At 43.5% G+C, this 27,660-nt stretch overlaps 1 protein-coding gene across 3 annotated transcripts in view; it reads left to right on the forward strand.

The window, feature by feature from the left end:
* CSNK1G1 (casein kinase 1 gamma 1) overlaps nt 1-27,660 on the forward strand; it is a 287,722-nt gene that overhangs the window by 118,362 nt on the left and 141,700 nt on the right. For all 3 annotated transcript variants that reach the window (XM_044979672.1, XM_044979674.1, XM_044979675.1), the window contains exon 3: nt 26,739-26,779. In XM_044979672.1, coding sequence (XP_044835607.1) covers nt 26,739-26,779 — 41 coding nt within the window. The remainder of the gene's footprint in view (nt 1-26,738; nt 26,780-27,660) is intronic.

Here is a 27,660-nt window from a genome sequence, read left to right on the forward strand (position 1 = left end):
GCTTTTTCTGGATGATGGAGCTTGCGTTTTTTTCTTTTTGCTACAGGCGATATACTGTGGCTATATGACATACATGATATGACTGAAACTATGATTGTCAGGTAACTCTGAAACTATAGAAAATGATGGTGATCTTGAAGGTGGATAGTCTTCAGAATCCTGTATGTTTAGGATGGATTCTCCTAAACAAAATAAGTCAATGCAGTTATTTAATTATTATTACCATACTGCTCATTTAGTATTACTCATTGCATTCACTGACACTCAGTACTACTTTAAAGGTGAAATTGTAAAAGGGAGATCTGCCCATTTCAGCTATTTATTTTTTATCACAACTACATCTAAAATGATAGTACCATAGAGTAACAACTGTATTTTTTGCTCAAACGTGATAATTCAAGAATAGTCCAGAAGGAGGACAGGCAGTCCTTAAGAAAGCAGTGTGAAATAAAAAAGTTTACCAGCCTGAAGATCCTGCATGTTCAGACATGTTCCTTTTATCATCTTCAATGCAGCTTCTTCCTGAGAAGGAACACTTTTCATGATGTTTCATTCAGGCAACCAGGCCTTGCATTTCTTTGTTGCACTGTTTGCATTTTGCACACATGCCTCTTACCCACAGATAGAGGAACTTCATTCAAATATTCCCAAACTGGGCCTCTTTTATGGCCTGCTGCCATTATAGGTTTTCCCTTCCAGTGAGAGAATGGTATGGGAGATTTCAAAACAATGACGCCTACACTCAGAGATCCCTCAAGACTTCTGGAATATGCTGCTGAAACAGTTTCACTTTTATTTCTACTCCCTGTCCCTCTCTTCTCACATTTATCTCCAGACTTCTTCTCCTTGTCGAGCTCTATTCCGCCCTAATGATCTTCTGTTCATTGAACTTCTTGAAACTTTGCACTTCTAGAAAGAGGTAAGAGATTGACTCCGTGTACACAAATTTTCAGAGGGACAATAGGGTTGAGGTCTGCTATTTCTCACCTCTCTGTATTTATTTATTTATTTTAAAACGTTGCTGTTAACAAGCATGTTATCTCTGGAGACACAAATCCACTGTTCGACAACTGCGAATCTAAGGATCTCTGATACCTTCTAGACTGAGCACTGAGTCTCATTGGGTAGATAGAAAGATTAACCTAAATATACACGGAAGCCCCTGGAACTCTGTAAGATTGGGTCCCTAATCCATGAACTATTGGAACTCATTTACAAAACTTTTCTTAAACATTACATGAAAATATTGTCTCATACTATAGATTTAGAATTTATAATCCCTATTCCATAATGAGACATTATAGCTCAAAGATAGTTTTAATTAAGATATATCTTTAGATAAAATGCTTTTTGAGGAAAAAAAATTATCAAAAAATCAGATTTAAATAAATCCAATTTTTTTTTAAACACATTGATTTTTATCCGGGTTCCTTCTCAACGGCCTCAGCCTGAGATGGAGCCTTAGCAGCTGTCTGTGCTGAGCTTCCCTCAATGGTGACCCCATAGTCTTTGTAGTAATTTAGTTTAGTCTAGTTGTAATTAGCTTTAGGCAGGAAAGTAGTTTTAAAGAAATTAAAATAAAAACTTTTCAAACTTTTTTCTCCTAGTTTTTAAGGACCATCGTCCATTACATTCCCCCCCACCAGCACCACCTCCTTGGAGCTTTACATTACTGGGAAGTCATGCCTAGTTCTCCTAGTTTTTTTTTAAATGGTGCCTATCATGCCAGAAGGTAATTCCAGTGAGTGACAGATGGTCCCAGAGTAATCAGTTGCCTCTGGAAATCTCATGTACCCCAAAAGTGCAACTCCTGTCTGGCAATAAAATCTAATGCCAGAAAAAACAGGGAGATCAAAGTACATCTTGTCACAATGGAGAGCATACTTCGCCTGGCCTCTGATCCAGGCCCAGAGACATTCCCCTCCTCTCCCCCCTGCACCCTCCACTTACTAACGAGTCTCCAAGTAAATCAGATACTTCTACTGCCTCAGCAGTGCACTCCCTGGGAGCAGCTAAGAGGAAAAGTCAAGATTCCTCTCATACGGTCTCTGAAGAACAGACCTCTAGCCTTCTGGATAGGGAACTTACATTGAAGAAACTGTAGTTGCCAATGACACTAGCTATTTCAGCACCCATTGGTCTCCAGCCAGATACTCACAAGGCTTTTGGTTCTTTGGGTACTGAAAGAATTGTTAAACCTAAGGACTCCAAAATGTTGGACTCTGCTAGATCATCGGTACTGTTCAGGGAGTGATGTGGTAAAAAGAGGTCTGCCTCTTCTCAGTTGGTACTGGAAGACTGGTCGAGCACTCCCTGGACTCCCCTTAGAACATGAAAGGCACTTGGTACTGTCAACTCCCTCAGCAATAATTATTTCTGCTCAGGCCAGTGCCACAGTACCAACAACTGTTTCAGTACTAAAGGAATTATGATGTCCTTGACCTCCCTGTGTCCAAGATTCCTGATTCACCATTGTTTAGTACCGATCAGTTCTCAGTACTGTTGGGATTTTGTGGTTCCCAATGAGTCACATGCTGGGCAGAATCAAGGGTCTTCGATTTAATTCGACAAGGCTTTATTCAATGTGCACAAAGGGGGAGGAGCCCCTGGTACCAAATATTAGGCAGAGTCCCTCCAGCAAGGAGCCCTTCCCATTGTTATTTTATAGTACATGGCAGTTACTACATAAGTTACATAACACAAACCTCTAACCAATTATATTTAACCTTTCCATATATGGATTTGTTCATCACATGCTTATACTTCTCCACTCCACATGTTGAGCTTCCCCTGGCCTTCTCTAGAATGTTCCTAGGGTAGTGAGCCACAGCATGCTTCTAACAGCATTTGTAAATCACACAAATTTGTTTAAAATGAACACAAGCATACCCTTCAGCTGTCAAGGACCTGTAGGTCTCCAGACACATCTGGTACCAATGGACTTACCTCCTGTTTCTTTCAGTCTTCTGCTACTCCTAGAGTAATGTGGAAGAGGAGGATTCTGACTAAGATCTTGCCTCAGTTTCTCAAATATCTGTTAAAGGTTCACCACATCTCTAGAGGGCTACTTTTCCATAGGTCTTTGAAGAAGCTGATTATATGTGTGAGAAATATTTACAGACAAAACTTTACTGGTTTGAACACCCATGGGTCATATGCACCGTCAGCCATACTGGAATCCATGGGTGGCTTACAATCAGCATTTTTCAAGGGCCTCAAGTACCACATGACATAGAGATAGTCTCTATCACCTTTCCTTTCCAGGAGACCTGAACCTTTGAGGAGCAGGAAGTGAGAGCTGAATAAGAGGTCTCTCCACATAGCCAACATCTCTTCTTCATCCCCAGATGAAGCTGTTATTCCACCCCCACCATCCCTGGCTGACTACTTCAGGTAGTTTCAGGATGTTAAGAGGACAGCAGACTCCTTACAGATCCTACTTGAGAAGATTAGAGAGTCCCATCAAAAGCTGCTTGACATCCTGCATACAGCATTATCTGCATAGGTTGCCTTTCCTGTTATCAAAGCCCTTCTAGACCCAGCAAAGGCAATCTGGCATATGCCAGCCACAATTCCACCACCTGCAAGAGAGTGGATAAGAAATACTATATTTCCTTGAAAGACTTGGAATTTTTATTTTCTTATCCCTCTCCCTATCCTCTGGTATTTGAGGTGATTGGTGCTGCCCTTCCACATTCATCACACTAAATCTATGCCCTATGATAAAGATCATAAGTGCCTCAACCTATTTTGGTACAAAGTCATACTTTTCATCCACTCTACTTTTCAGAATCGCTAGCTACCAAATGTTAATGGTGAAATACATCCACCCAAATTATGCCAAGCTGAACTCCTTTATTGAGCATCTCCCATCAGAGCATAGAGAACAGTTTCGGGAGATCATTGCAGAAGGCTGGCTTCTTGCCAGAACATCTCTGCAGGCCTCCCTTGAAGCTGCTAACAGTGCTGTTTGTTCTTTCTCTGTAGCAGTAGTTATGAGAAGAACTTCTGGCTCCAGCTCTCAGGATTTCCAAGGGAGGTCTAGAATACTGTTGAGGACTTTCCTTTTGGTGGCTCCAAACTGGAGAGCATTGATGCATCGTTGCACACGTTAAAGGATTCCAGAGCCACTCTGTGTTCTCTGGGAATGTATACACCTACTCATAAATGAAAATAAAGTACATCCCAGACAACTCGGAGATCTCACCTTGCTCAATTCTCTGGCTCCCAGAGACTGTGTGAACCCCTGCACCAAAGACAAGTTCCAGAGGAAGAAACTATCTATCTCTGTCTCCTCTTCAGCCTCTAAGCACCAGTTTTGATGGAATTATCTTGCCTTCCTCCCCTTGGTGACCATCTTTACAACTACTGATGAGCTTGGAAGTTTATCATTACAGACAAGTAGGTTTTAGCGATCATCTCCACATGATCCTCCATCCACTACACTTCCCTCCTGCCTTCCAACCCTCCTTCCCCACTTCTTTTCAGGAAACCCTCTCATGAGCACCTTCTAAAACAAGAAATAGCACCCAAGAGTAGGAGAGAGTCTATAAAATGTGTTCTCATGCAACTCAGAGGGAAGGGGTTTTGTTCCATGTACTTCCTGGTTCCAAAAAACAAACTAACAAAAACGGTGGTTGGAGACCCATCCCAGATTTAAGGCTACTCAACACCTTTGTGAAGGCACAAAAATTCAAAATGGTAGCACTTCCCTCACTGGACCAAGGGGATTGACTCTCAGTCCTCAACCTTGAGGATGCATATCTCCATATAACTATGCACCTCTCCCACAGAATGTTTTATGTTTCACTGTAGGTCAGGACCACTTTCGATATAGGGTGCTCCCTTTCAGCCTTTCATCTGCCTTAAGAATCTTTTTGAAATTTGTTAGTAGTAGAGATGCACCTCTACAGCAAAGTAATGTTGGTAGTCCCTTACCTCGACGATTGGCTTCTGAAAGGTCACTCTCATGCAGAAGCTTCTCTGGCTAATTGCAAGGCCATAGACCTCTTTCTCGAACTGGGTCTACAAGTGAATCCTGTACAAAAGTTGGAATTCATAGACTTTCACTGCTATCAAATCAAGGTAAGCTACCTCCCAATGCACAAGTTTTTGGCCCCATCCAATATAGTCAGCCCAATCCAGTTCAGCTCTCAAACATCCGTCAAGAGCTTTCTACAGCTCCTGGGACATATGGCAGATGGTACTTTTGTCATAGGCCATGCAAGGTTGTGAATGTGTTGCCTTCAGAGGTGACTGAGGACAGTTAATTCACCAAGCAGACAGTCTAAACAAACTACTGTCCATACCCACATTCATGAAAGAATCCCTCTATTGGTGGCAACACCCTCACAATGTCTGTGCAGGAATTCCTTTTGCTCACCTTTCCCCAGCAATATTTATAATAGCAAATTCATCCCTGTTAGCTTGGGCAGCATGTGTAGAAACAGACGCAGCCAAAGGCAGGTGGACACCTCTTGAGGCCATTCTGCACATCAACTTGCTGGAACTCAGGGCAGTGAGATATTCCTGTGTTCAATGTCCCTCATTGATTGAGGCAAATACATAAAGATCATGACAGACAACATGTTACGCACGTTCTATATCAGAGGTGGCCAACCCGTGGCTCCGGAGCTACATGCGGCTCTGCAGAAGTTAATATGCGGCTCCTTGTATAGGCACCGACTCTGGAACTGGAGCTACAGGTGCCAACTTTCCAATGTGGTGGGCAGGGCCGGCTTTAAGCCGATTTCCCCTGATTCCCTGGAATCAGGCCCTGTGCCTTAGGTGTCTTTTAAATTTTTTTTTAATGTCATCCAGTGGCGAGGTGTAGTGGTGGTGGTGTCCGCTCCAGGTCTTCGGCGGCATTTCAGCGGCGGGGGAGTCTGCTCTGGGGCTTCGGCAGCATTTCGGCGGTGGGGGGTCCTTTGGTGCTGCAGAAGACCTGGCGCGGACCCCCCCACCGATGAAGTGCCACCGAAGCCCTGGACTGTCGCTGGGTATACAAATCAGGCCCCGCCATTCATAAAGCCGGCCCTGGTGCTGGGGGGTGCTCACTGCTCAACCCCTAGCTCTGCCACATGCCCTGCCCCCACTCCACCCCTTCCCACCCTCTCCTCTGAGGCTGCCAAGCCCTCGTTCCTTTCCCTCCCCGCCCCCCATAGCCTCCTGCATGCCACAACATCTGATTAGTAGTTGCAAGGAGGGGTGTGGTGGCGCCAATTGGCAGGGCTGCCGGTGGGCGGGAGGCACTGGGAGCAGGGGGTGTGGGAGCTGCTGAAGTATTACTGTGGCTCTTTGGCAATATACATTGGTAAATTCTGGCTCCTTTTCAGGCTCAGGTTGGCCACCCCTGTTCTATATCAACCGACAGGTTGTACGTCACTGCTATTTCAGCAATGGGGCACCCCTCAGGTAGACCAGTTCATTGTAGCCAGGAACAAGAAATGTACACAGTTCTGCTCCAGGGGTAGGCTGGTTCACCAGTCCTTATGGGGATGCTTTCTTCTTCACTGGTTATGGGGTCTTCTGTATTCATTCCCACCAATTCCTCTAATATCCAAAGTTCTGTTCTAGATAAAGAAAGACAAGGCCAAGGTTATTCTAATATTCCCGAGCTGGTCCAGACAGACACGGTCCCCTGACATCATTCAGTTGGCTACCTGCTCACCGATCACTCTCCAGACTGCCCCTTATCTTCTCTCCCAAGAAAACAGGCAGATCCTTCACCCAAATCTGAGTTCTTCACCTCAAAGAATGGCTGGCCATTGGTTTACAGGTTTAGAATCAACCTGTTCAGAGACAGTAAAGAGAATACTACTTCACAGCATAAGACAGTCTACACATTACACTTACTTGCAAATGGACAAGATTCAGCTACTGCTGTAACCTTAGACACGTTCCATCAACATTCTCATTGCTGTCAGATGTACTGGACTACATCCTAATATTGAAAAGCTCGGGACTGTCTTTTGAGTTCCATTAGAGACTATCTGGCAGCCATCACGGCTTTCCACTCCCCAATACAGCGTTTTTCCATATTTGCTCACCCAATGGCAGTGAGGTTCCTCAAGGGAATTTGAAGTTTCTTTCCACAAGTCAAGTGGTTTATCCCAACTTGAGACCTCAGTTTGGTTCTTAAATGCCTTACAAAACCACTGTTTTGAGCCAATGGCTACCTACCCACTCCTCCATTTATCAATGAAGAGAGCATTCCTGGTCATCATGTCTGCTTGATGAGTTGAGGAAGTAGAGGCCGTCGTGGCATCCCCCACCCCGCCTTCACAATATTTTTCAAACACAAAGTCAGATTATAACAGCACTCCAAAAATATCTTTAGAGCTCCTTATTAAACAGCCCTTACATCTTTCTGTCTTTACCCTAAACCTCAACTGGTAAGGAAGAGATGCTGCTTTACGCACTATGTCAGGAGGGCTCTGACCTTTTACCTTGGCAAGACTAAATCTTTTAGAAAGTCTTCCAGGTTGTTTCTCTGTGCATCTGTGTTCTAGTACACATTGACTTTTATTCAAGAAGGAGATATTTTGTCATTGTTAATTAACTAATCCATACACTCAACAAATATTATTTCCTGGACAAATATATGTAATGTATCATAAACTGGATACTGAATTGGAGAGTACGCGTATAAAATTTTTGGGTGATTACAAGCATTTTGTTGGACAGAATTAGAATTCAGAATGACCTTGACAAAATGGAGAATTGATCGGCAGTCAATAAGATGAAATTCAATAAAGTGCAAAGTACTCCACTTAGAAAGGAAAATCAAATGCACACCTTTCAAATGGGGAATAACTGACTCCGTGGCAGTGCTGCTGAAAAGGATCTAGGGGTTATAGTGAATCACTACTTGAATACAAGCCAACAATGTGCTACAGTTGTGAAAAATGCTAATATTCTGGGGTGTTGTAACGATGCGGTTCTGGCGGGACCCAACTGAGAGTGCCAATTCAGAACAAATTGCTTAAAACAGGGCGGTTACAGCCCAAGGCTGGGCTTTTTCCACCTCTAAAGCAAACCAAACCAAACCAGCCAAAGAGGACTTTGGTCTCACCCCACTGGCTTAACCACAAGTCACACAAGCAATTCCCTTAGACATTCCAGTTTCCCAGTATCACCACCAGTGCCACTCGTCCTGGGGATGAATGGTTATGAAAACCAACACCCCAATAAAAGAAAAAGGTTCTCTCAATCCCAAAGAATCAAGCCTCAGACCCAGGTCAATATGCAAATCCGATCTTACCCACAAATCACGCTGTTGCCAATCCTTTAGAATCTAAAATCTAAAGGTTTATTCATAAAAGGAAAAAGATATAGATGAGAGCTAGAATTGGTTAAATGGAATCAATTACACACAGTAATGGCAAAGTTTTTGGTTCAGGCTTGTAGCAGTGATGGAGTAAACTGCAGGTTCAAATCAAGTCTCTGGAGTACATCTCCCACTGGGATGGGTTATTCAGTCCTTTGTTCAGAGCTTCAGTTTGTAGCGAAGTCCCTCCAGAGGTAAGAAGCAGGATTGAAGACCAGATGGAGATGAGGCATCAGCCTTTTATAGTCTTTTCCAGGTGTAAGAACACTTCTTTGTTCTTACTGTGGAAAATTACAGCAAAATGGAGTCTGGGGTCACATAGGCAAGTTCCTGCATACTTTGCTGAGTTACAAGGCGTAACTGCCTTCTCTCAATGGGTCAGAGATATAGCTGATGGTCCTTAATGGGCCATCAAGCGGGCTAGGCAGAGCTAACACCAACTTGTCTGGGATGTTACCCAGAAGCACAGCCCAAATTTGAAATACAGACAGTATAGAGCCAATACTCATAACTTCAACTACAAAATGATATATACATACAGACAGCATAATCATAACCAGCAACCCATAACCTGCTCTTAGACACCTTATATGACCCCCTTTACATAAGATTTGGTGCCACTACAGGACCTTGGTTGCAACCGTGTTCTATATGGGCCCAGATTATATCAATAACATCACAGGTGTATTATCAGGAGTGCAATATGTAAAACACAGGAGGTAATTGCACTGCTCTTCTTGTCATTGGTGAGATCTTAGCTGGAGTACTCTGTCCAGTTCTGGGAGCCACGCTTTAGAGTCCGGAAGAGAGCAACAAAAATGAGAAAAGATTTAGAAAACATGACCTCTGAGGAAAGGTTTATAACCCTACAACAACAAAAACCAGAGCATGTATATTCTTGAGAAAAGAAGACTGGAGGAGAGGAGAGACTCTTTAAGTCTTCAAATATGTTAAGGGCTGTTATAAAGAAGATGGTGATCAATTGTTCTCTATGGCTGCTGGCACTAAGACAAAAAGTAATGGGCTTACGCCTTAAACTGTGGCAGGGGAAATCCAGATTAAATATAGTTTTTAACTTTAATGATAGTTATTCTCTGGAATAGGCTTGAGAATCCCCATTAGTGGAGGTTTTCAAGAACAAGTTGAACAAACACCAGTCAGGGATGGTCTAGGTTTACTTGGCCCTACATCAGCACAGGGGGCTGGACTTGATGACTTCTCAAGGCCCCTTCCAGTGCTACGTTTGTGTGATTCTAAATTGAGCCCAAGGATTAAACAAACTTTTTTTGTTCTAGAACATGTTTGTGGAATGTCTTAACTAGCATTTATTAATGTGTTGATTTAGCTCATTTAATTGGCAATTAAACAGTTAAAACAGGACCAGAAACTCTAAACTAGGCATGTCTTTAGATACCTGGGTCCTAGTCTCAGTTTGTGTAACCTCTCATTCTGAGATGATACCCACAGAATTAACATCAATGAGAAGGGTGTCTTGAACTCCAGTCTAGGGAAAACTGCAGAGGGTTGGGAACTGAAGAGTATTTTGATTCAGGAATATCCATTTTGTCTTTGTCCCATCTGGACTAGTTCTGTGGCATGCTGAAGTGAGATATTGTGATGCATATATAGTGTTAATGGAAGGCTGATGGATTTTGGAATTAAGCCTGGCTCAAGCTATACTAAACAAAACAGATGGGAAATTTTGGATTTTCAATAGCTCGTAATTTGCTCAAATCTGAACCAATTTTGATAGGGCTGTAAAAGACTCTGTTCTGAAACTCAGGACCATTCTTTGACCAAATTTTAAGTTTCTGCTGCTAGCCATGGAGGTATGAGAGCTCTTTTTGAAACATGTATTATGGCAACCAAATTATAAGGGCTGCTTCTGTTTCTTGTATAATATCTTAAACTAATTGTTGGGTCACATGTCAGACTGAACAGCACTCCCAGCTTGCATAGCTTGCTGTCACTTTAAATTGCAGCTTGTAAGAGGTTAAACTACCATGAAAATGTGGAGTGGGATAGGTCAGCTAGCTGGCTGTTCTTCCTATAAAAAAGAAAAATAGACAAAAGTCTGGAACATCTGCAGGGCCAAACTAGAGGTCACTACTTGCAGGTGCATCTGCTTTAGAAATGACAGCAAATGCGGCAATGCTAAATTCAAACTATTAAGCGCTAAAGATTTGAAGGAAGAATATTGGTTCATATCTGGAGAAAGGTATGGCTGTACTCTGTTAGGAGTGTGCAGTGTACACATATCCATAGTTATTCACTTGGAAAAGCTTCTTAATGCTGCTAGCTTATTAATGAAATCAGTTTTCATTTTAAAATTTTATAGCTCATTTTGTGAAGACAACAATCCAAACCTGAATCAAGCATAAACTGGTGCAGTGCCATGTCCCAACAGCCTTGTCTCCTCTTGTAAGGTGTGCCAGTAGAACTATACCAGCAGCTTCCTTAGTGAAGGCACAACTTATGCTGGCAAAAGAGTTTGATAAATTCATTGCAGATAATGCCATCAATTAGCCAATATGGTCAGGAATGCAACCCCATGCTCTGGGTGTCCCTAAACTTCTGACTGCCAGAATCAGGAAATAGACGACGGGATGGATCACTTGATAATTTTCTGGTTCTGTTCATTCCCTCTGAAGCATCTTACACTGGTCACTGTCAGAAGACAGGATACAGGACTAGACGGACCATTGGTCTGACCCGGTGTGGCCATTTTTATATTATATTCCAATACAATATTTAAGTATCTGTCTGACTGTTAGGCCTGGTCCACACTATGACTTTAATTCGAATTTAGCAGCGTTAATTCGAATTAACCGTGCACCCGTCCACACCACGAAGCTATTTAATTTGACATAGAGGGCTCTTTAGTTCGACTTCTGTACTCCTCCCCGACGAGGGGAGTAGTGCTGAATTCGACATGGCTATTTCGAATTAGGCTAGGTGTGGATGCAAATCGACCTTAGTAGCTCCGGGAGCTATCCCACAGAGCACCACTCTGTTGACGCTCTGGACAGCAGTCCGAGCTTGGATGCTCTGACCAGCCACACAGGAAAAGCCCCGGGGAAATTTGAATTCCTTTTCCTGTCTGGCCAGTTTGAATCTCATTTCCTGTGTGGACGTCGTGGCGAGCTCAGCAGCACTGGCAACGATGCAGAGCTCTCCAGCAGAGGAGTCCAGGGAATCTCAGACTAGAAAGGGGGCCCCAGCATGGACTGACCAGGAAGTCTTGGATCTCATTGCTGTGTGGGGCGATGAGTCTGTGCTTTCGGAGCTGCGCTCCAACAAACGGAATGCAAAGACCTACAAGAAGGTCTCCAAAGCCATGGCACTCAGAGGATACAGCCGGGATACAACGCAGTGCCGCGTGAAAGTCAAGGAGCTGAGACAAGGCTACCAAAAAATCAGAGCGGCAAACGGACGCTCCGGAGCCCAGCCCCAGACATGCCGGTTCTATGAGGCACTGCATGCCATTCTCGGTGGGTCTGCCACCACTGCCCCACCAGTGTGCGTGGACTCTGACGATGGGATACTGTCGACGGACTGTTCCTCGGAGATGTTCGCGGACGGGGAAGATGAGGAGGACGAGGCAGTCGACAGCGCTTACAACGCTGATTTCCCCAACAGCCAGGATCTCTTCATCACCCTCACTGAGATCCCCAACCAACCCTCCCCAGCCGTTACCCCGGACCCTGAATCAGGGGAAGGATCAGTCTGTAAGTGCTTTAAACATGTTAATATTTATTTTTAATGGAGCAGGAATAGTTACTAGTTGAAAAGAAGGTCAATATATATGGGGATGGAACAGTAATCCTCTTGGGAGATTTCCGAGAAGCTCTCCTGGAGGTAATCGAAAAGCCTCCGCATGAGGTTCCTGGGGAGAGCTGCCTTATTGGGTGCTCCGTGGTAGCACACTTTTCCGCGCCAGGCTGTCATCAGGTACTCCGGGAGCATTGCCTCCACGAGCATGGCAGCATAGGCCCCTGGTTTGTGCTGGCTTTCACGCAGCATGCGCTCTCTATCTGCCTCAGTGACCCTCCTCAGGGTGATCTCGCTCGGAGACTCCTGCATTTAATTACAGTAATTTGTGTACTATTAGTATTGGGAGTGCTTCACTGTTCCTTTGCATAACAATGAGCGTCACTTTACAGCCACGTGGTGGAGGCTGCAGAGAGGCAGCATACAGGGATCTTTCCCAGGAAACAGACGCGAGGGGGTGCAACAGGGGCAGAGTTTATGCTTTCAGGATTGCCTGTAGCAAGAGGACAGTGGTATACATTGACTTTTAAGCAGCCAAAAGTTTTTGGCTTACCATGCCTGGCTGCTCCACGGATTCTGCTGTCCTGCCCCGCTTGTCTGATCTGCAGTGCAATCCCCCAGGCAATGAAAGCGAATTTCGAAAATTCGAATTTTCCCTGAGTGAGTGCTGTGCATGGTCTTGTTCACAGAGACTGACTAGACTATGTTTCTTCTTTGCAAAACTGTATCTTTATAAGGAAGTCAATCCCTTTTTCCCATCACACAGCTGCAACTGTATCCCGACCTGCTCCAGCATGCCCCTCACAGAGGCTGGCGCAGATTAGGCGGCGCAAGAAAAAGACACGGGACGAGATGTTCGCAGAACTTATGGGCTGCTCCCGAGCCGAGGCAGCCCAGCAGAGCCAGTGGAGGGAGAACCTCTCTCAGCAGCAGCGCTCACACAGCGAACTGGAGGACAGATGGCGTCTGGAGGACCAGCAGGCGACTCAAACGCTGCTTGGACTAATGAGGGAGCAAACGGACACGCTCAGGCGCCTTGTGGATGTTCTGCAGGACCGCAGGCAGGAGGACAGAGCCCCCCCTGCACTGTATATGCAACCGCCCTCCCCCGCCACAAAGTCCAATACCCCCCTCACCCAAAATAACAAGAAGGAGGTGCGCCAGGGGCCGTGAAAACTGTCACTCCACCCCAGCAGAGTGTTTAAGTACCAAAAAGCTCTCATTCGCTAAATTTTGAGAAGTCCTTCCCTTCCTGGATCACCCAAGCCCAAATCCCAGTTTCGTCCCCTCACTGTGTAGTTGATTATTAAAAATAGTTTGCTGTTCATTACTGTTTCCGTCATGTTTCTTTACAGAAGACTTTGTGTGAAGGGGGGGGGAGGGGTTTGGTAATTGCATAGGACGGTCACCATTACCTGAGTACAGACACGGGGGCAGGATCTACAGCAGGTCACACACACAGTGCAGTCACTAGGCACCCTGGTCAGTCTGGGAGGTGTTTTTCATGTTCTGTGCATAGGCGGCAGGTGCCCTGCTCCAGCTATATTTGGAGCTGGGTCTCTCCCCTGGCCCTGCCTGGATCGGGCCCTGGCCCCCATGGGTCTGGTCTCCCTCCGCCCCGCCGCACTGCGTACCTGCCTGACAGTAGAGCGGCTCCCCGCAGAAATGCTGTCTGGTGCCCCAGGGTCCTAGCGCCTGCCATACACAAATGGCAAGGCAGGCTGCCCTTACCCTGCCCTTCCACCATAGCCCTGAGCCTCTCCAATGCCCCAAACCCTCAGCCCCAGCCAGAGCCCTCATCCCCCTACACCTCCTCCCCCTTCCCACACACCCCTCACCCCTTCCTACGCCCCCACCCCCAGCCCAGAGCCTGCACCCCTCACCCCTTCCTTCACACCCACCTGTAAACGTCCTCCCCCCCAGTCCTCCCCCGCCACAAGGCCACATAGCCCCCGCAAACAGAGTCCCGAAAAGGAGGGGATGGCAGGCTTCGTTGAAACAACCAGTCCGGCAGTGCAGACCGCTGTAGGGGCAGGAGCCTGTCATTCCTCGAGTGTAGAAGCGGTCTGTACATCACTGCACACCCTACCCTCCACAGTCTGCGTCCCTGTTTCAACCCTTTAAGGCGAATTCATTAGTAAAGAAAACGTTGTTAATTAACAATATTCCATTAACTTTATTTTTAAACATGTGTTGGAAGGGGGGAAACGTGGTGAACGGGCTATGTAACCGCAAAAGAAAGTCAACAGTAACTGAAAGAGGGGCAGGTTCAGCTTCTCTGTAAAGACCCTGGACAATCACAGGTTACCCTGCAACCTGAGGAATCTATCTTTCAAAGCCTCCCGGATGCACAGCGCTTCCCGCTGGGCTCTTCTAATCGCACGGGTGTCTGGCTGAGCGTAATCAGCAGCCAGGTGATTTGCCTCAACCTCCCATCCCGCCATAAAGGTCTCCCCCTTGCTCTCACAGAGATTGTGGAGCACACAGCAAGCAGCAATAACAATGGGGATATTGGTTTCGCTGAGATCCGAGCGAGTCGGTAAGCTTCGCCATCTCCCCTTGAGACGTCCGAAAGCAACTCCACCACCATTCTGCACTTGCTCAGCCGGTAGTTGAAGAGTTCCTTGTCGCTGTTCAAGGCGCCTGTATAGGGCTTCATGAGCCAGGGCATTAGCGGGTAGCATGGGTTCCCGAGGATCACTATAGGCATCTCCACATCCCCAACAATTATTTTGTGGTCCAGGAAGAAACTACCTTCCTGCAGGCGTCTAAGCAGACCAGAGTTCCTGAAAACACGCGCGTCATGAACCTTGCCCGGCCACCCGACGTTGATGTTGGTAAAGCGTCCCCTATGGTCCACCAGTGCTTGCAGCACCATTGAAAAGTAGCCCTTTCGGTTAATATACTGGCTGGCCTGGTGGTCCGGTCCCAGGATAGGGATGTGAGTCCCATCTATAGCCCCACCGCAGTTTGGGAATCCCATTGTGGCGAAGCCATCTATGACGACCTGGACGTTTCCCAGGGTCACTACCTTCGAGAGCAGGAGCTCAACGATTGCGTTGGCTACTTGCATCACAGCAACCCCCACGGTAGATTTGCCCACGCCAAAGTGGTTCACTACTGACCGGTAGCTGTCTGGCGTGGCAAGTTTCCAGAGGGCTATGGCCACTCGCTTCTGCACAGTCAGGGCAGCTTGCATGCGGGTGTCCTTGCGCTTCAGGGCAGGGGACAGCAAGTCACAGAGTTCAAGGAAAGTGCCCTTACGCATCCTGAAGTTTCGCAGCCACTGTGATTCATCCCAGACCTGCAGCACTATGCAGTCCCACCAGTCCGTGCTTGTTTCCCGGGCCCAGAATCGCCGTCCCATAGCATGAACATGACCCATTGCCACCATGATCTCCACGGCGCGGCATACCGTGCTTTCTGAGAGGTCTGTGCCACTCTGAGACTTCATGTCCTCACCGCGCTGCCGGAGCCTCCTCGCCCGATTTCTCATCATCTGACTGTTGAAGAGGTGTACGATAAGGTGCGAGGAGTTGACAACGGCCATAAGTGCAGCGATGATCGCAGCGGGCTCCATGATCGCAGTGGAGTGCTGTGGCGTCCACTCTGTCACTAACAGGAAAAGTGCGCGAACTGATTTCCCGCCGGCGGGAGTGACGGTGGAATGCTGACAGTTACCCAAGACCAACCTCGACACAGTTTCCCCCCAGCATGCATTGGGGGGGAAATCCCAGAATTCCAATGGGCAGCGGGGAGTGCGGGAACTGTGGGATAGCTTCCCACAGTGCACCGCTTCCAATTTTGACGCTTGCCCCGTTAGTGTGGACTCACAAAGTCGAATTAGTGTCCTTACTGTGGACACACAAATTCGACTTTGTAAGGTCGAGTCTACAAATTCGACTTAAGTTGATTCGAACTACTCTTGTAGTGTAGACATACCCTTAGTTTAACAGATCTGCAATGAAAAATTTGACTCCAGGTTACTTTCTCTCCATGAGAATTGTAGGGCATCCACATGTACTCTCTGCGCATCTTTAAAAAGACTTGAGCTATACCTTGATCATGCATCATTTCAAAACAACTCTGGAACTCATGACATTTTACAAGTGGGATTACCCATTATAACTCTCTAGCTTTCTCTTCCCATTCCAGTCAGAGTTTATGGCGACTTCAGATAGTTTCTAAGACAATGAGAAGGCTAGGAGAACTTAGTCTTACACCCTGACCTCAAATAGTTCTACTGGTGTTCAGTATTTGTATTGCTCTAACCCCAGAGGGCCCACTCACGTTAGGGCTGACAGTTTAATGTACTATCCAAACATGTAAAGACACTGTCTCTACCCAAAGAGTTTATAGTCTAAATCTGTCTCTCGAACTTCTTAAATTCTGAGCTGCAGTTGTTGCCGTTTACTTACCACTTAGCCACACAATGTATTTGTACAGTAGTTGTAGTGTTCAGACTGTGGACATCAATAACTAATTTTTATTAAATATTAAAACTTACTACTTTGCAAAAAGTAAAGAAATCAATTCATCTACAACTATTATCCTAATTGTATTTTTCAGTCTGGTGTTTTCAGTCCAAGTCTCTCTGATTTGCCTAATGGCTTTATTCTAACAGTTCCTTCCTGTCAAGCTCTTCAATTGCATCCTGAAATGATCTGATTTAGGTAGCAATTCAGTCAGTCTTTAGAGGAAAACTTGTCTCTCTTCTTAGTTTTTAGCATCTCCTGACCTTCTACCAACTAACTGCAAATACAAGAAATAGTACTATCCTGCCAGCCCTGAGAAAATGAAAATGGAGCAATTTAAATAAAGACTATTTAATTCACTTTTAAAAGTAATCATTGTTTTAAATTAGGTCGAGGATTTGTAAAAACTAATTTGAAAAATCTGTGCTACTGCAACTTTAAAATCTACATAACTAAAAATGTATACATCATTTTTAAATGCCACTATTGAGAGAGTATATTAATTTTACAAAAGTGCTATAGGCATAAACCAAAATATTGAAAATGAAAGCAATGATCCTATGAACACTTGAACAGATATATAACTTTATTCACATGATCCACTGTCATAACTATAAAGGGAAGGGAACAGCCCTCCTGTGTGCAATACTATAAAATCCCTCATGGCCAGAGACACCAAAATCCTTTTACCTGTAAAGGGTTAAGAAGCTCAGGAAACCTGGCTGACACCTGACCCAAAGGACCAATAAGGGGACAAGATACTTTCAAATCTTGGTGGGGGGAAGTCTTTTGTTTGTGCTCTTTGTTTTGGGGGTTATTCGCTCTTGGGACTAAGAGGGACCAGACATCAATCCAGGCTCTCCAAATCTTTCGGAACCAGTCTCTCATATTTCAAACTTGTAAGTAACAGCCAGGCAAGGCGTGTTAGTCTTATTTTTGTTTTCTCAACTTGTAAATGTTCCTTTTTGCTGAGAGGATTTTACCTCTGTTTGCTGTAACTTTGAACCTAAGGCTAGAGGGGGTTCCTCTGGGCTATATGAATCTGATTACCCTGTAAAGTATTTTCCATCCTGATTTTACAGAGATGATTTTTACCTTTCTTTCTTTAATTAAAAGCTTTCTTTTTAAGAACCTGATTGATTTTTCCTTGTTTTAAGATCCAAGGGGATTGGATCTGGACTCACCAGGAATTGGTGGGGGAAAGGAGGGGGGATGGTTAAATTCTCCTTGTGTTAAGATCCAAGGGGTTGGATTGGTGTTCACCAGGAACTTGGTGAAAAGGTCTCTCAAGGCTACTCAGGGACGGGAAGGTTTTGGGAGGAAAGGGGGTGTTCCAGACTGAGGAATCTGGATGGTGGCAGCGAAACCAGATCTAAGCTGGTAGTTAAGCTTAGAAGTGTTTATGCAGGTCCCCACATCTGTACCCTAAAGTTCAGAGTGGGGGAGGAACCTTGACATCCACTGACTAAGCGCATTGAAATGTTAAGCATTTGGATAAGTGTTTGCAGTATCAGGAGCTAAAACTTCATTATTCTTTATTTATTAATGTTACACATTAACTTCCAGATGCTCAGGAAAGCAGGGTGCTGAAGTTCCTCTAGGGATGCTGTTCCAGGATATTGCTGTAGAGCCTCAAGCTTTTAGATAAACGTCTGCCTGATAGAAGTCAGATCTGAAAACTCTTTGCTGGAAGTGAGATGGTGCTTTCTATTCATTTCTGCTCTGCACCTCTGTTTCCTGGGTGTTGTGAGGGATGGCTTTTTACTACTATCTACCCTTTTCTCAGGTTTCTTTGTGTGTGGGGTGTGTTTGCTATTCTACCCATTGCCTAGCTTGTTTCTTTGTGTTCTTATTCACCATGAATAGAACATAAGAAAGGTCTCCCCAATATGGCCAAAGGGCCATCTAACCCAGTATTCTGTCTTCTGACAGTGACCAGTGCCAGGTGCCCCAGAGGGAATGAACAGAACAGGTAATCAAGTGATCCATCCTCTGTCACCCATTCCCAGCTTCTGACAGAGGCGAGGGACAGCCATTGATGGACCCTGTGATGTTGCACTCTATATATTTTATGGAAATATGCTTATGAGTGTGAATATGATGTAACTGGAATATGCTTTATGCAAAAGGTCTCTTGTATCATAACAGGTTATAAACTACTGAATATATTCCTCCTATTTGTATGCATGTATCATTCTTATATCTGCAGCTAGAAATAAGAAGTATAACTCTGAGGTCCTATTGTAATTATGCAAAGTGTGGGCCATTAATGGTGGTTTAGAATATTGATGGCTCCCATTGACTAGGACAGTTAGTTGTAAATGGTTTATTTATCTGCAAGCCTCCCTGTCTACGTGTGGGCCAACCCAGGAAGAATGGAGCCTACGGGTCTTACAGTGATGTGACCATATCACATGATACTGAAATCCATCTTAATCCTTGTACTTTTCCATTGATGAGGCGGGGGTGGGGCAAGCACAGACAAAAGATTTCCACCTTGTGCCAAAGCTATAAAAGGGGGTGGAGCAGGACAAAAGGGGCTGCTAGTCATGAGAAGACCCCTGCTTTACCACCTGAGATGTCTGCTGGAACTAACAAGGGACTGTATCAGTGGAAAAGATTGGGCCCAGACTAGGAAGGAGTCTAGTCTGTGAAAGAAGCTTATTGGAACATCTGAGGGTGTGATATTACCTGTAATCAGTTTCATAATGTATTAGTCTTATTCTTGCGTGTTTTTGCTTTATTTTGCTTGGCGACTTACTTTGTTCTGTCTTTTATTACTTGAAACCACTTAAATCCTACTTTTTATACTTATTAATTTTAAAAAGTCATTTTATTAAACCCAGAGTAAGCGATTAATACCTGGGAGAGCAGACAGCTGTGCATATCTCTCTATCAGTGATATAGAAGGCAAACAATGAATTAACCCTGTATAAGCTTTATACAGAGTAAAACAGATTTGTTTGGGGTTTGGATCCCATTGGGAGCTGGGTGTCTGGATGCTGGAGGCAGGTAATTTGTTCAGTGAAAGTCTGCAGCTTTGGGGCCTGTCCCAGACCCTTGGTCTGTGTTATAGCAGGCTAGTGTGTCTGGCTCAACAAGGCAAGGTTCTGGAGTCCGAAGATGGCAGGGAAAACGAGCTCAGAGGTAATTTCAGCACATCAGGCGACAGTCCCAAGAGGATCTTTGTGACTGAACCTGTCACAGACTCATCCTTCAAGAACTTATCTAGTTCTTTTTTGAAACCTGTGATAGTCTTGGCATTCAGCATCCTCTGGCAAAGAGTTCCACAGGTTGACTGTGCGTGTTGTGAAGCAATATTTCCTATTGTTTGATTTAAACATGATGCCTATTATTTTCATTTGGTGACCCCTAGTTCTTGTGCTATGAAAAGGAGTAAATAGTACTTATTTACTTTCTCCACACCACTCATGATTTTATAGACCTTCATATCCCCCCTTAGTTGTCTCTTTTCCAAGCTGAGAAGTCCCAATCTTTTTAATCTTTCCTCATATGGAAGCTGTTCTATACTCCTAATCATTTTTGTTGTCCTTTTTTGAACCTTTTCCAATTCCAATATATCTTTTTTGAGATGGGGTGATCAGAAGGCACACAATATTCAAAATGTGGGTGTACCATGGATTTATATAGTGTCATTATAATATTTACTGTCTTATTATCTAACCCTTTTCTAATAGTTCCTAACACTCTGTTAGCTTTTTTGACTGCTGCTTCACATTAAGCGGATTTTTTCAGAGAACTATCCACAATGACCCTGAGATCTTTCTTGAGTGGTAGCAGCTAATTTAGACCTCCATCATTTTGTGTGTATTGTTGGGATTGTTTTCCAATGTGCATTACTTTGCATTTATCAACACTGAGTTTCATCTGCCATTTTGTTGCCCAGACAGCCAGTTTTGTGAGAGCCCTTTGTAGCTCTTTGCAGTCTGCTTTAGATTTAACTATCTTGAGTAATTTTGTATCATCTGCAGATTTTGCCACCTCACTGTTTACCCATTTTTCCAGATCATGTATGTATATGTTGAATGGTACTAGACCCAGTACAGACCCTTGGGGGACACCACTATTTACCTCTCCATTCTGAAAACTATCCATTTATTTCTCCCTTTTGTTTTCTGTCTTTTAACCAGTTACCAGTCCATGAGAGAATCTTCCCTCTTACCCATGACAGCTTACTTTGCTTAAGAGCCTTTGGTGAGGGTCCTTGTCAAAGGCTTTCTAAAAGTCTAAGCACACTATCTAGTAGATGTAATAGCTCCAATGTCTGCCACAGTTGCATACTACAAAGATTTGAAATGTGTGGAAGATGACTGAAATGTAGAGCATACCGGTGCTGCTTTGCATGTTATACCATAAATGGACTATTATAATGGTTTGAACCTATAAAACCTGTAAAAAACATGTTGTATTGTCACTTCACACAGGTCTCCTCAGTGGTTGCCCAGATGAGACAAAACGGCCACACCGTCTGTCCATATGTGGACGGCTGGCTGCTGATGAGCAGATCCAACAAGGAGGTCCAGTTGGTGACACTATTCTTGCTTTGTCTTCTGGAATTGTTGGATGTCTGTATAAATAGTGAAAAGTCCCATGTGATTCCAATGGAAACCATAGATTTTATAGGAGCAACCCTGGACTCAACATCAGTGAAGACATACTTAGACTGAGGGCCATGAACATAAAAGAACTTACCATCGACCATAGTTAGGGTCTGTCTTTCCTTAATTAGGCTGCATGACTGCCTGTGCCTATGTAATGCCATTAATAGAATCATAAGACTGGCAAGGACATCAAGAGGTCATCTAGTCCAGGCCCCTGCACTCATGGCAGGTCTCAGTATTATCTAGACCATCCCTGACAGGTTTATGTAACTTGCTCTTTAAAACTTCCAGTGATGGAGATTTCATGATGTTCCTGGACAATTTATTCCAGTTCTTCACTGTCAGGGTCGTTTAGAAGTTGTTCCTAATGTCCTGCCTAAACCACCCTTGCTGCAATTTAAGCACATTGCTTCTTGTTCTATCCTCAAAGGTTAAGGAGAATATTTTTTCTCCTTCCTTGTAAAAATCTTTTTATGTACTTGAAAACAGTTATGACCGCTCTCAGTTTTCTCTTTTCCAGAATAAACAGACCCATTTTTTAAATTTTCTCCCATAGGTCATGTTTTCTAGACCTTTTAATCATTTGTGTTGCTCTTTTCAGGACTTTCTCCAGTTTGTCCACATCTTTCCTGAAATGTGGAACCCAGAACTGGACACAGTACTCCAGTTGAGGCCTGATCAGTGCAGAGTAGAGTGGAAGAATTACTTCTCGCGTCTTGCTTACAACACTCCTGCTAATACATCTCAGAATGATGTTTGCTTTTTTTGAAACAGTGTTACACTGTTGACTCATATTTAGCTTGTGATCCACTATGACCCCCAGATCCCTTTTTGCAGTACTCATTTCTAGGCATTCATTTCCCATTTTGTCTGTGTGCAACTGATTGTTCCTTCCTAAGTGGAGTACTTTGCATTTGTCCTTATTGAATTTCATCCTGTTTTCTTCAGACCATTTCTCCAGTTTGTCTAGATCATTTTAAATTTTAATCCTATCCTCCAAAGTACTTGCAAGCCCTACCAGCTTGGTATCATCCACAAACTTTATAAGTTTGCCATTATCTAAATCACTGACGAAGATATTGAGCAGAACCAGGCTTCATCTCTGTTGCATGCAGGCCTGGCTCCAGTCTCATCAGACAGAGACAACATGAATACCAAGATGATAGTCCTTTTCAAGGTCGCAGCTTCCCTGGTATGGTGGATGTGTGCACAAGGGTCCCTTTCCTTCCACCCCCACCCGATATGACCATTATTACAGACGCATCTCTTGTATGTCGGCTTCTCATCCTGGACAATCACACTGCACAAACACATGGTCTCCTTGGGAGGCCAGAATGCATATTAATCTCCTGGAGCTGAGGGCAGTCCACCTAGAGTGCAGTGCATTGCTTCCACTTATACGGTTTCATCATATCCTTATAATGTCAGACAACGTGACAACCATATTTTACATAAAACCAAGGTGGCGCAAAATCGCATTCTCTTTGTATAGAGGCAGTCAAGTCATGGAAGTGGTGCATGAGCAACTGCATCACACTCTCAGTGCCAGACCTACCAGCTACACAGAATTCTGTGGCAGACAATTTCAGCAGGCACCTCTCCACAGACCATGAGCGGGAGATATGCAGTTCCGTCCTGAATGACTTGTTCGCCCAGTGGGGAACACCATCTTGGGACCTGTTCGCTTTTCAGATGAACAAGAAATTCAACCAATACTGCTCTAAAGCAGCACTAGGTCCAAGATTCCAAGGGCAATGCCCTTCTGTTATCCTGGACAGACCACCTGAGGCACTCCTTTCCTCCCATCCCCCGCTACCTCAGGTTCTATGAAAAGTTTGTCACAAAAGGGACGAAATTTCTAACATTTTCATCACACCCAACTGGCCCAGACAATTCCTGTTTCTGGACCTCCTCTGCATGTCAACCCATCCTCCCATCATTATCCAACCTCTTTTGGGTCAGAAGAGAATGCCACCTAGACCTTCATCTTGTGGCCTGGTATTCAGATGGGTGTCAGACCTAGAGCTTTCATGTTTTGAAGCCATTCAGACTATTCTCCATTACAGCGGAAAAGTCTCCACTAGAAAATGCTTTCTAGCTGAAGTGTGACACTTATTTATTTGGATGCAACAAAATCGGTTATCCCCAGAATCAGCAGGTATCCTTGCTATTTTAGACTATCACCAGGACCTCAGGACTATCCATCAGCTTGCTGCAGGGTCTGCCTCCTCCAACAGAAGCCTCTATCTTTACTCACTCTACCACAATTTGATTCCCGAAAAGTCTTGTTAGAACCTTCATACCAGTGGTGAAACTCTCACTGCAATAGGACCTCAACCTGATACTCTCAGTACTTACTGGACTACCCTTGGAACTGATGGCCCATTTTCCATGTTGGATCTATACATGAAGGTTGTCTTTTTAGTCGCTATCACTTTAGCCAGATGCATGAGTGAACTGGGAGCACTCATGGCTGACCTGCCATACACCATATTTCATGAGGTTTCTCTTTGTGTATGTCTGCACTGCAATAAAACATCCACGGCTGATCCATATCAGCTGACTTGGGCTTCAGGGGCTATAAAATTGCAATGTACATATTCAGGCTCAGGCTGGAGCCCAGGCTCTGGGACTTTGTGGTTCCTGTGGCACTAAACAATATGGATTGAGACTTACAGCTGTATGCATCTTTTTAGTAAAATCCAGCTTCTGGAAAATGTTTGACCAATGCACGTTACTCAGTGCGGCATCTGTCAGTTAGGCATCCCAGGTGGAAGCCTTGAGAGGCAGCACCTTTAGCTTAGTAGTACATTTTAACACCTTTTGTCACTGTCAGCTTAGGCAGCTGGACTGCTGCATTTTAGTTATAGAATTGTTCTCGTTCTCAAATGGAGTGTGGGTAGCTGGCATTCCTCCAGATATGATAGCACATTTGGATGGCCCACTATGCACAACTTTCAGCTGGCTCCAAGCATGTTATGAATTGGTGACAAATTTAATATGCTCCCCAGGTTTTGAGATCCTGAGAACACTGATTTTTACCTCTATGCAGTAGTACATGCCCTTATTTTCCTTCATTACCTGCCAGTGAATAATAGTTCAGGTTTGGGGCAGTTCAATAGTATTTCCATTTTGCAACCATCAGAGTTCTATTGATCTTTCCAGATTCTAAGGATAGTCTTTGTGTTAACGTATAGAAAATACGTCTATGCAAATGCAGTGCAGTAGAAGTAAAAGCAGTATGCCTGTCACGTTATTAGGTAGGTGTACCTCCATCATAGGCCTCAGCACTGAAAACCAGTAAAGCGACTGCCTGTAATTTCTAGCCTGATTCATGTTCCTAGAGGAAACTTAATTCTGAAAGCAGTAAGATTTAGTAGCTTCTCTTGGTTTCTTGTGATGTGAATACATTTGTAACAAACTGTAGAAAGATGCCTCACATATCTTTTGGTTGTGGTACAAATAAAGCATAAAATGCTTAGGGAACATCACTGAATATATGTATTGAACATGAATGCTACACAGACAATATATCAGTCAGTGTATGTAGAGAGCTGCAAAACTTTGGTACCTTGCTAATTAGTGAAGGGTGGATTTATTTAAATCACCAACTTTAATAATGAGGTTTTCTGCTTGCTGATTTAAATCTATTTAAATAATTGACTTGAATTGGGCTTAGTATTTGTACTCTATCTTTCTAAAGAGAGGTTGATTTTTCAGTGATTGGTAACTATTGAAACATGTTGATTTTCAATTTAAGGCTTGTGTGCACTGCAACACAGTGCAGACTACGGGGCTGTGAATTGCAGAGCATGCCAAAAAGTTGCAGTCAAACTGCCCTGTGTGGACACTGCTGGCGCAAACTAAAAGGTGCCCAGTTCATGTTAATGTAATCCTCTATGTTAACACAGAGTAGGTGCCTTTTAGTTTCGTCAGCAGCGTCCACACGGGGCAGTTAAAGTTCAACTCTTTGTTATTCGTATCACCATAATCCGCACTGCGGTGCAGAGTAAATGTAGCCAAAATAGTCTTTACACTAAATTTTGTGCTGTTCTTTGCTAATCAGGAGAACACTGTCTATGCAAATGTGTTTAGGCAATTACCATATATACTCGTTCATAAGCTGAACATTCTTGGTAAAAAAGTGAAACATCAAAGAGCGCGGGTCAGCTTATCAAGGGGTCTACACCAAAATTTGATGATTTTAAGCTCTATGGAATTGTTGAATTGAATGTGTAATACATTGTCATTTTATTTACCTGTAGCATCCACAGGCATGGATGCGGTTTGCTGTTCCCAGCCAATGGGAGCTGCAGGAAGTGACGGCCAGCATATCCCTCGGCCCATGCCTCTTCCTGCAGCTCCCATTGTCTGGGAATAGCTAACCGTGGCCAGGCCTGCTAGCGGCTTACCCTGACAGGCCAGGAGCCAAAGTTTCCCAACCCCTGAAATATAGGGTTGGCTTATGAAAGGGTCATACAGTTTTTGCTATTGTTACCTATCCATCTTGGGGATGGGGGGGGGTCGGCTTATAAACGAACGGACTAATGAACGAGTATATATGGTAGTTAGATAGCTTAACTGACATTTATTCAGATTTCTAATTGTTATATTTTTTTTTATTTTAGAAAACTGATTAATTTTTTACTTGTAATTTGTGTCAAGCTCTGTTTGGATGGAAATTCCAATTCAATTAAATGCACAAAAACAGTGTTTAGAAAGTTTTTTTATTAGTTAAATAAAACCATTTAAAAAAAATTTCTTATGTATCCAGCATGCTTCTCAGAAAGGTTATCAAAATGTATTAAACAATGGAAGTATTATCTGTAGTTAGTGAATTGAACTTGTTTTTGGTTACCATTCCTTCAAGATTTTAGAATTAGTATATCTCATCCTCTCACACCTACTTGATTCTTAGATTGGAAGAGGAAGACAAGCTTTTCTGCCTTTTCAACTCCCATTGGTTTTTTAACTTTGAATGAACTAGCTATTGAACTAAACTAGTTGAATAAACTGAAATCAAGAAAATATTCTTTCTGCACTTGCAGAAGAGGCTACTACTTTCAAAAGCTGGTTTAGCACTTCAATAAACTCTGGTTCGATAAGCTTAGCCAGTGACTTCTACCAGTTCAGTGGTTTGACTCTGTTTAAAACGGCAGCAGAGGTGTACTGGTTAATATTTGTAATAGATGATCATACGTTTAGGTTTTCATAATCTTCTATTTTAATTTTAAATTGGTTTATTTTCTAAAAAGCCTTTAATTTAAATAAATCAGATTTAAGTAAAAATCAGATATAATTTTTTTAAATCAATTTTTATCCGCTATGAATTAGTGCAAGCTGTTTCTAGTCTAGCTTGGTGAGCTATAATACTTATTGTGGATTATTAATAATTATACTTATGTTGGGTTTGTTCATTATATTGTCTAAATTGCTCTTTGCACTTACAGTGCACAATGAGACTTTATCATGGATGACTCCTTAGGCTAGGAATATTGTCTATCATACATGTGATGCTGAAAGTCTTTCTCTTTTTCACAGGCAAAAATCTCTATACCAATGAATATGTAGCGATCAAACTGGTAAGTAGAACCTTAATTTAATGGTTGTATTACTTAAAAATATCTTGACAGTTGCAAATGTCATGCACAGAAGGCAGCTTTTTCACCCTACACTTATTTTATACTGAACTCTGGCTGAACAGAGGTGAGATCATACTAGGCTAGGGTAATATTGAATGAGAACAAGACATTTCAATTAGAATAGATTATTAGAGAATTTAAAAATCATAGTTGTGGCACCTTTCTTAAACAGGAATGATGGCATAGGGGATATCATGTAGATCCCAGTGAATGGTGCTGTTTGGGTTATTGCTTATACGTTCAAATGTTGCCACCTTAGAATTAATTTTTTACTACTGTTGAGCAGTAGTCAACATGGTTTCTGTAACGGGAAATCGTGTCTTACTAATCTATTAGAGTTCTTTGAAGGGGTCAACAAACATGTGGACAAGGGGGATCCGGTGAACATAGTGTACTTAGATTTCCAGAAAGCCTTTGACAAGGTCCCTCACCAAAGGCTCTTAAGTAAATTAAGCTGTCATGGGATAAAAGGGAAGGTCCTTTCATGGATTGAGAACTGGTTAAAAAACAGGGAACAAAGGGTAGGAATTAATGGTAAATCTTCAGAATGGAGAGGGGTAACTAGTGGTGTTCCCCAAGGGTCAGTCCTCAGACCAATCCTATTCAATTTATTCATAAATGATCTGGAGAAAGGGGTAAACAGTGAGGTGGCTAAGTTTGCAGATGATACTAAACTGCTCAAGATAATTAAGACCAAAGCAGATTGTGAAGAACTTCAAAAAGATCTCACAAAACTAAGTGATTGGGCAACAAAATGGCAAATGAAATTTAATGTGGATAAATGTAAAGTAATGCACATTGGAAAAAATAACCCCAACTAT

This window comes from Mauremys mutica, chromosome 11 (assembly GCF_020497125.1).
Source record: "Mauremys mutica isolate MM-2020 ecotype Southern chromosome 11, ASM2049712v1, whole genome shotgun sequence".
NCBI classification, from domain to species: domain Eukaryota; kingdom Metazoa; phylum Chordata; order Testudines; family Geoemydidae; genus Mauremys; species Mauremys mutica.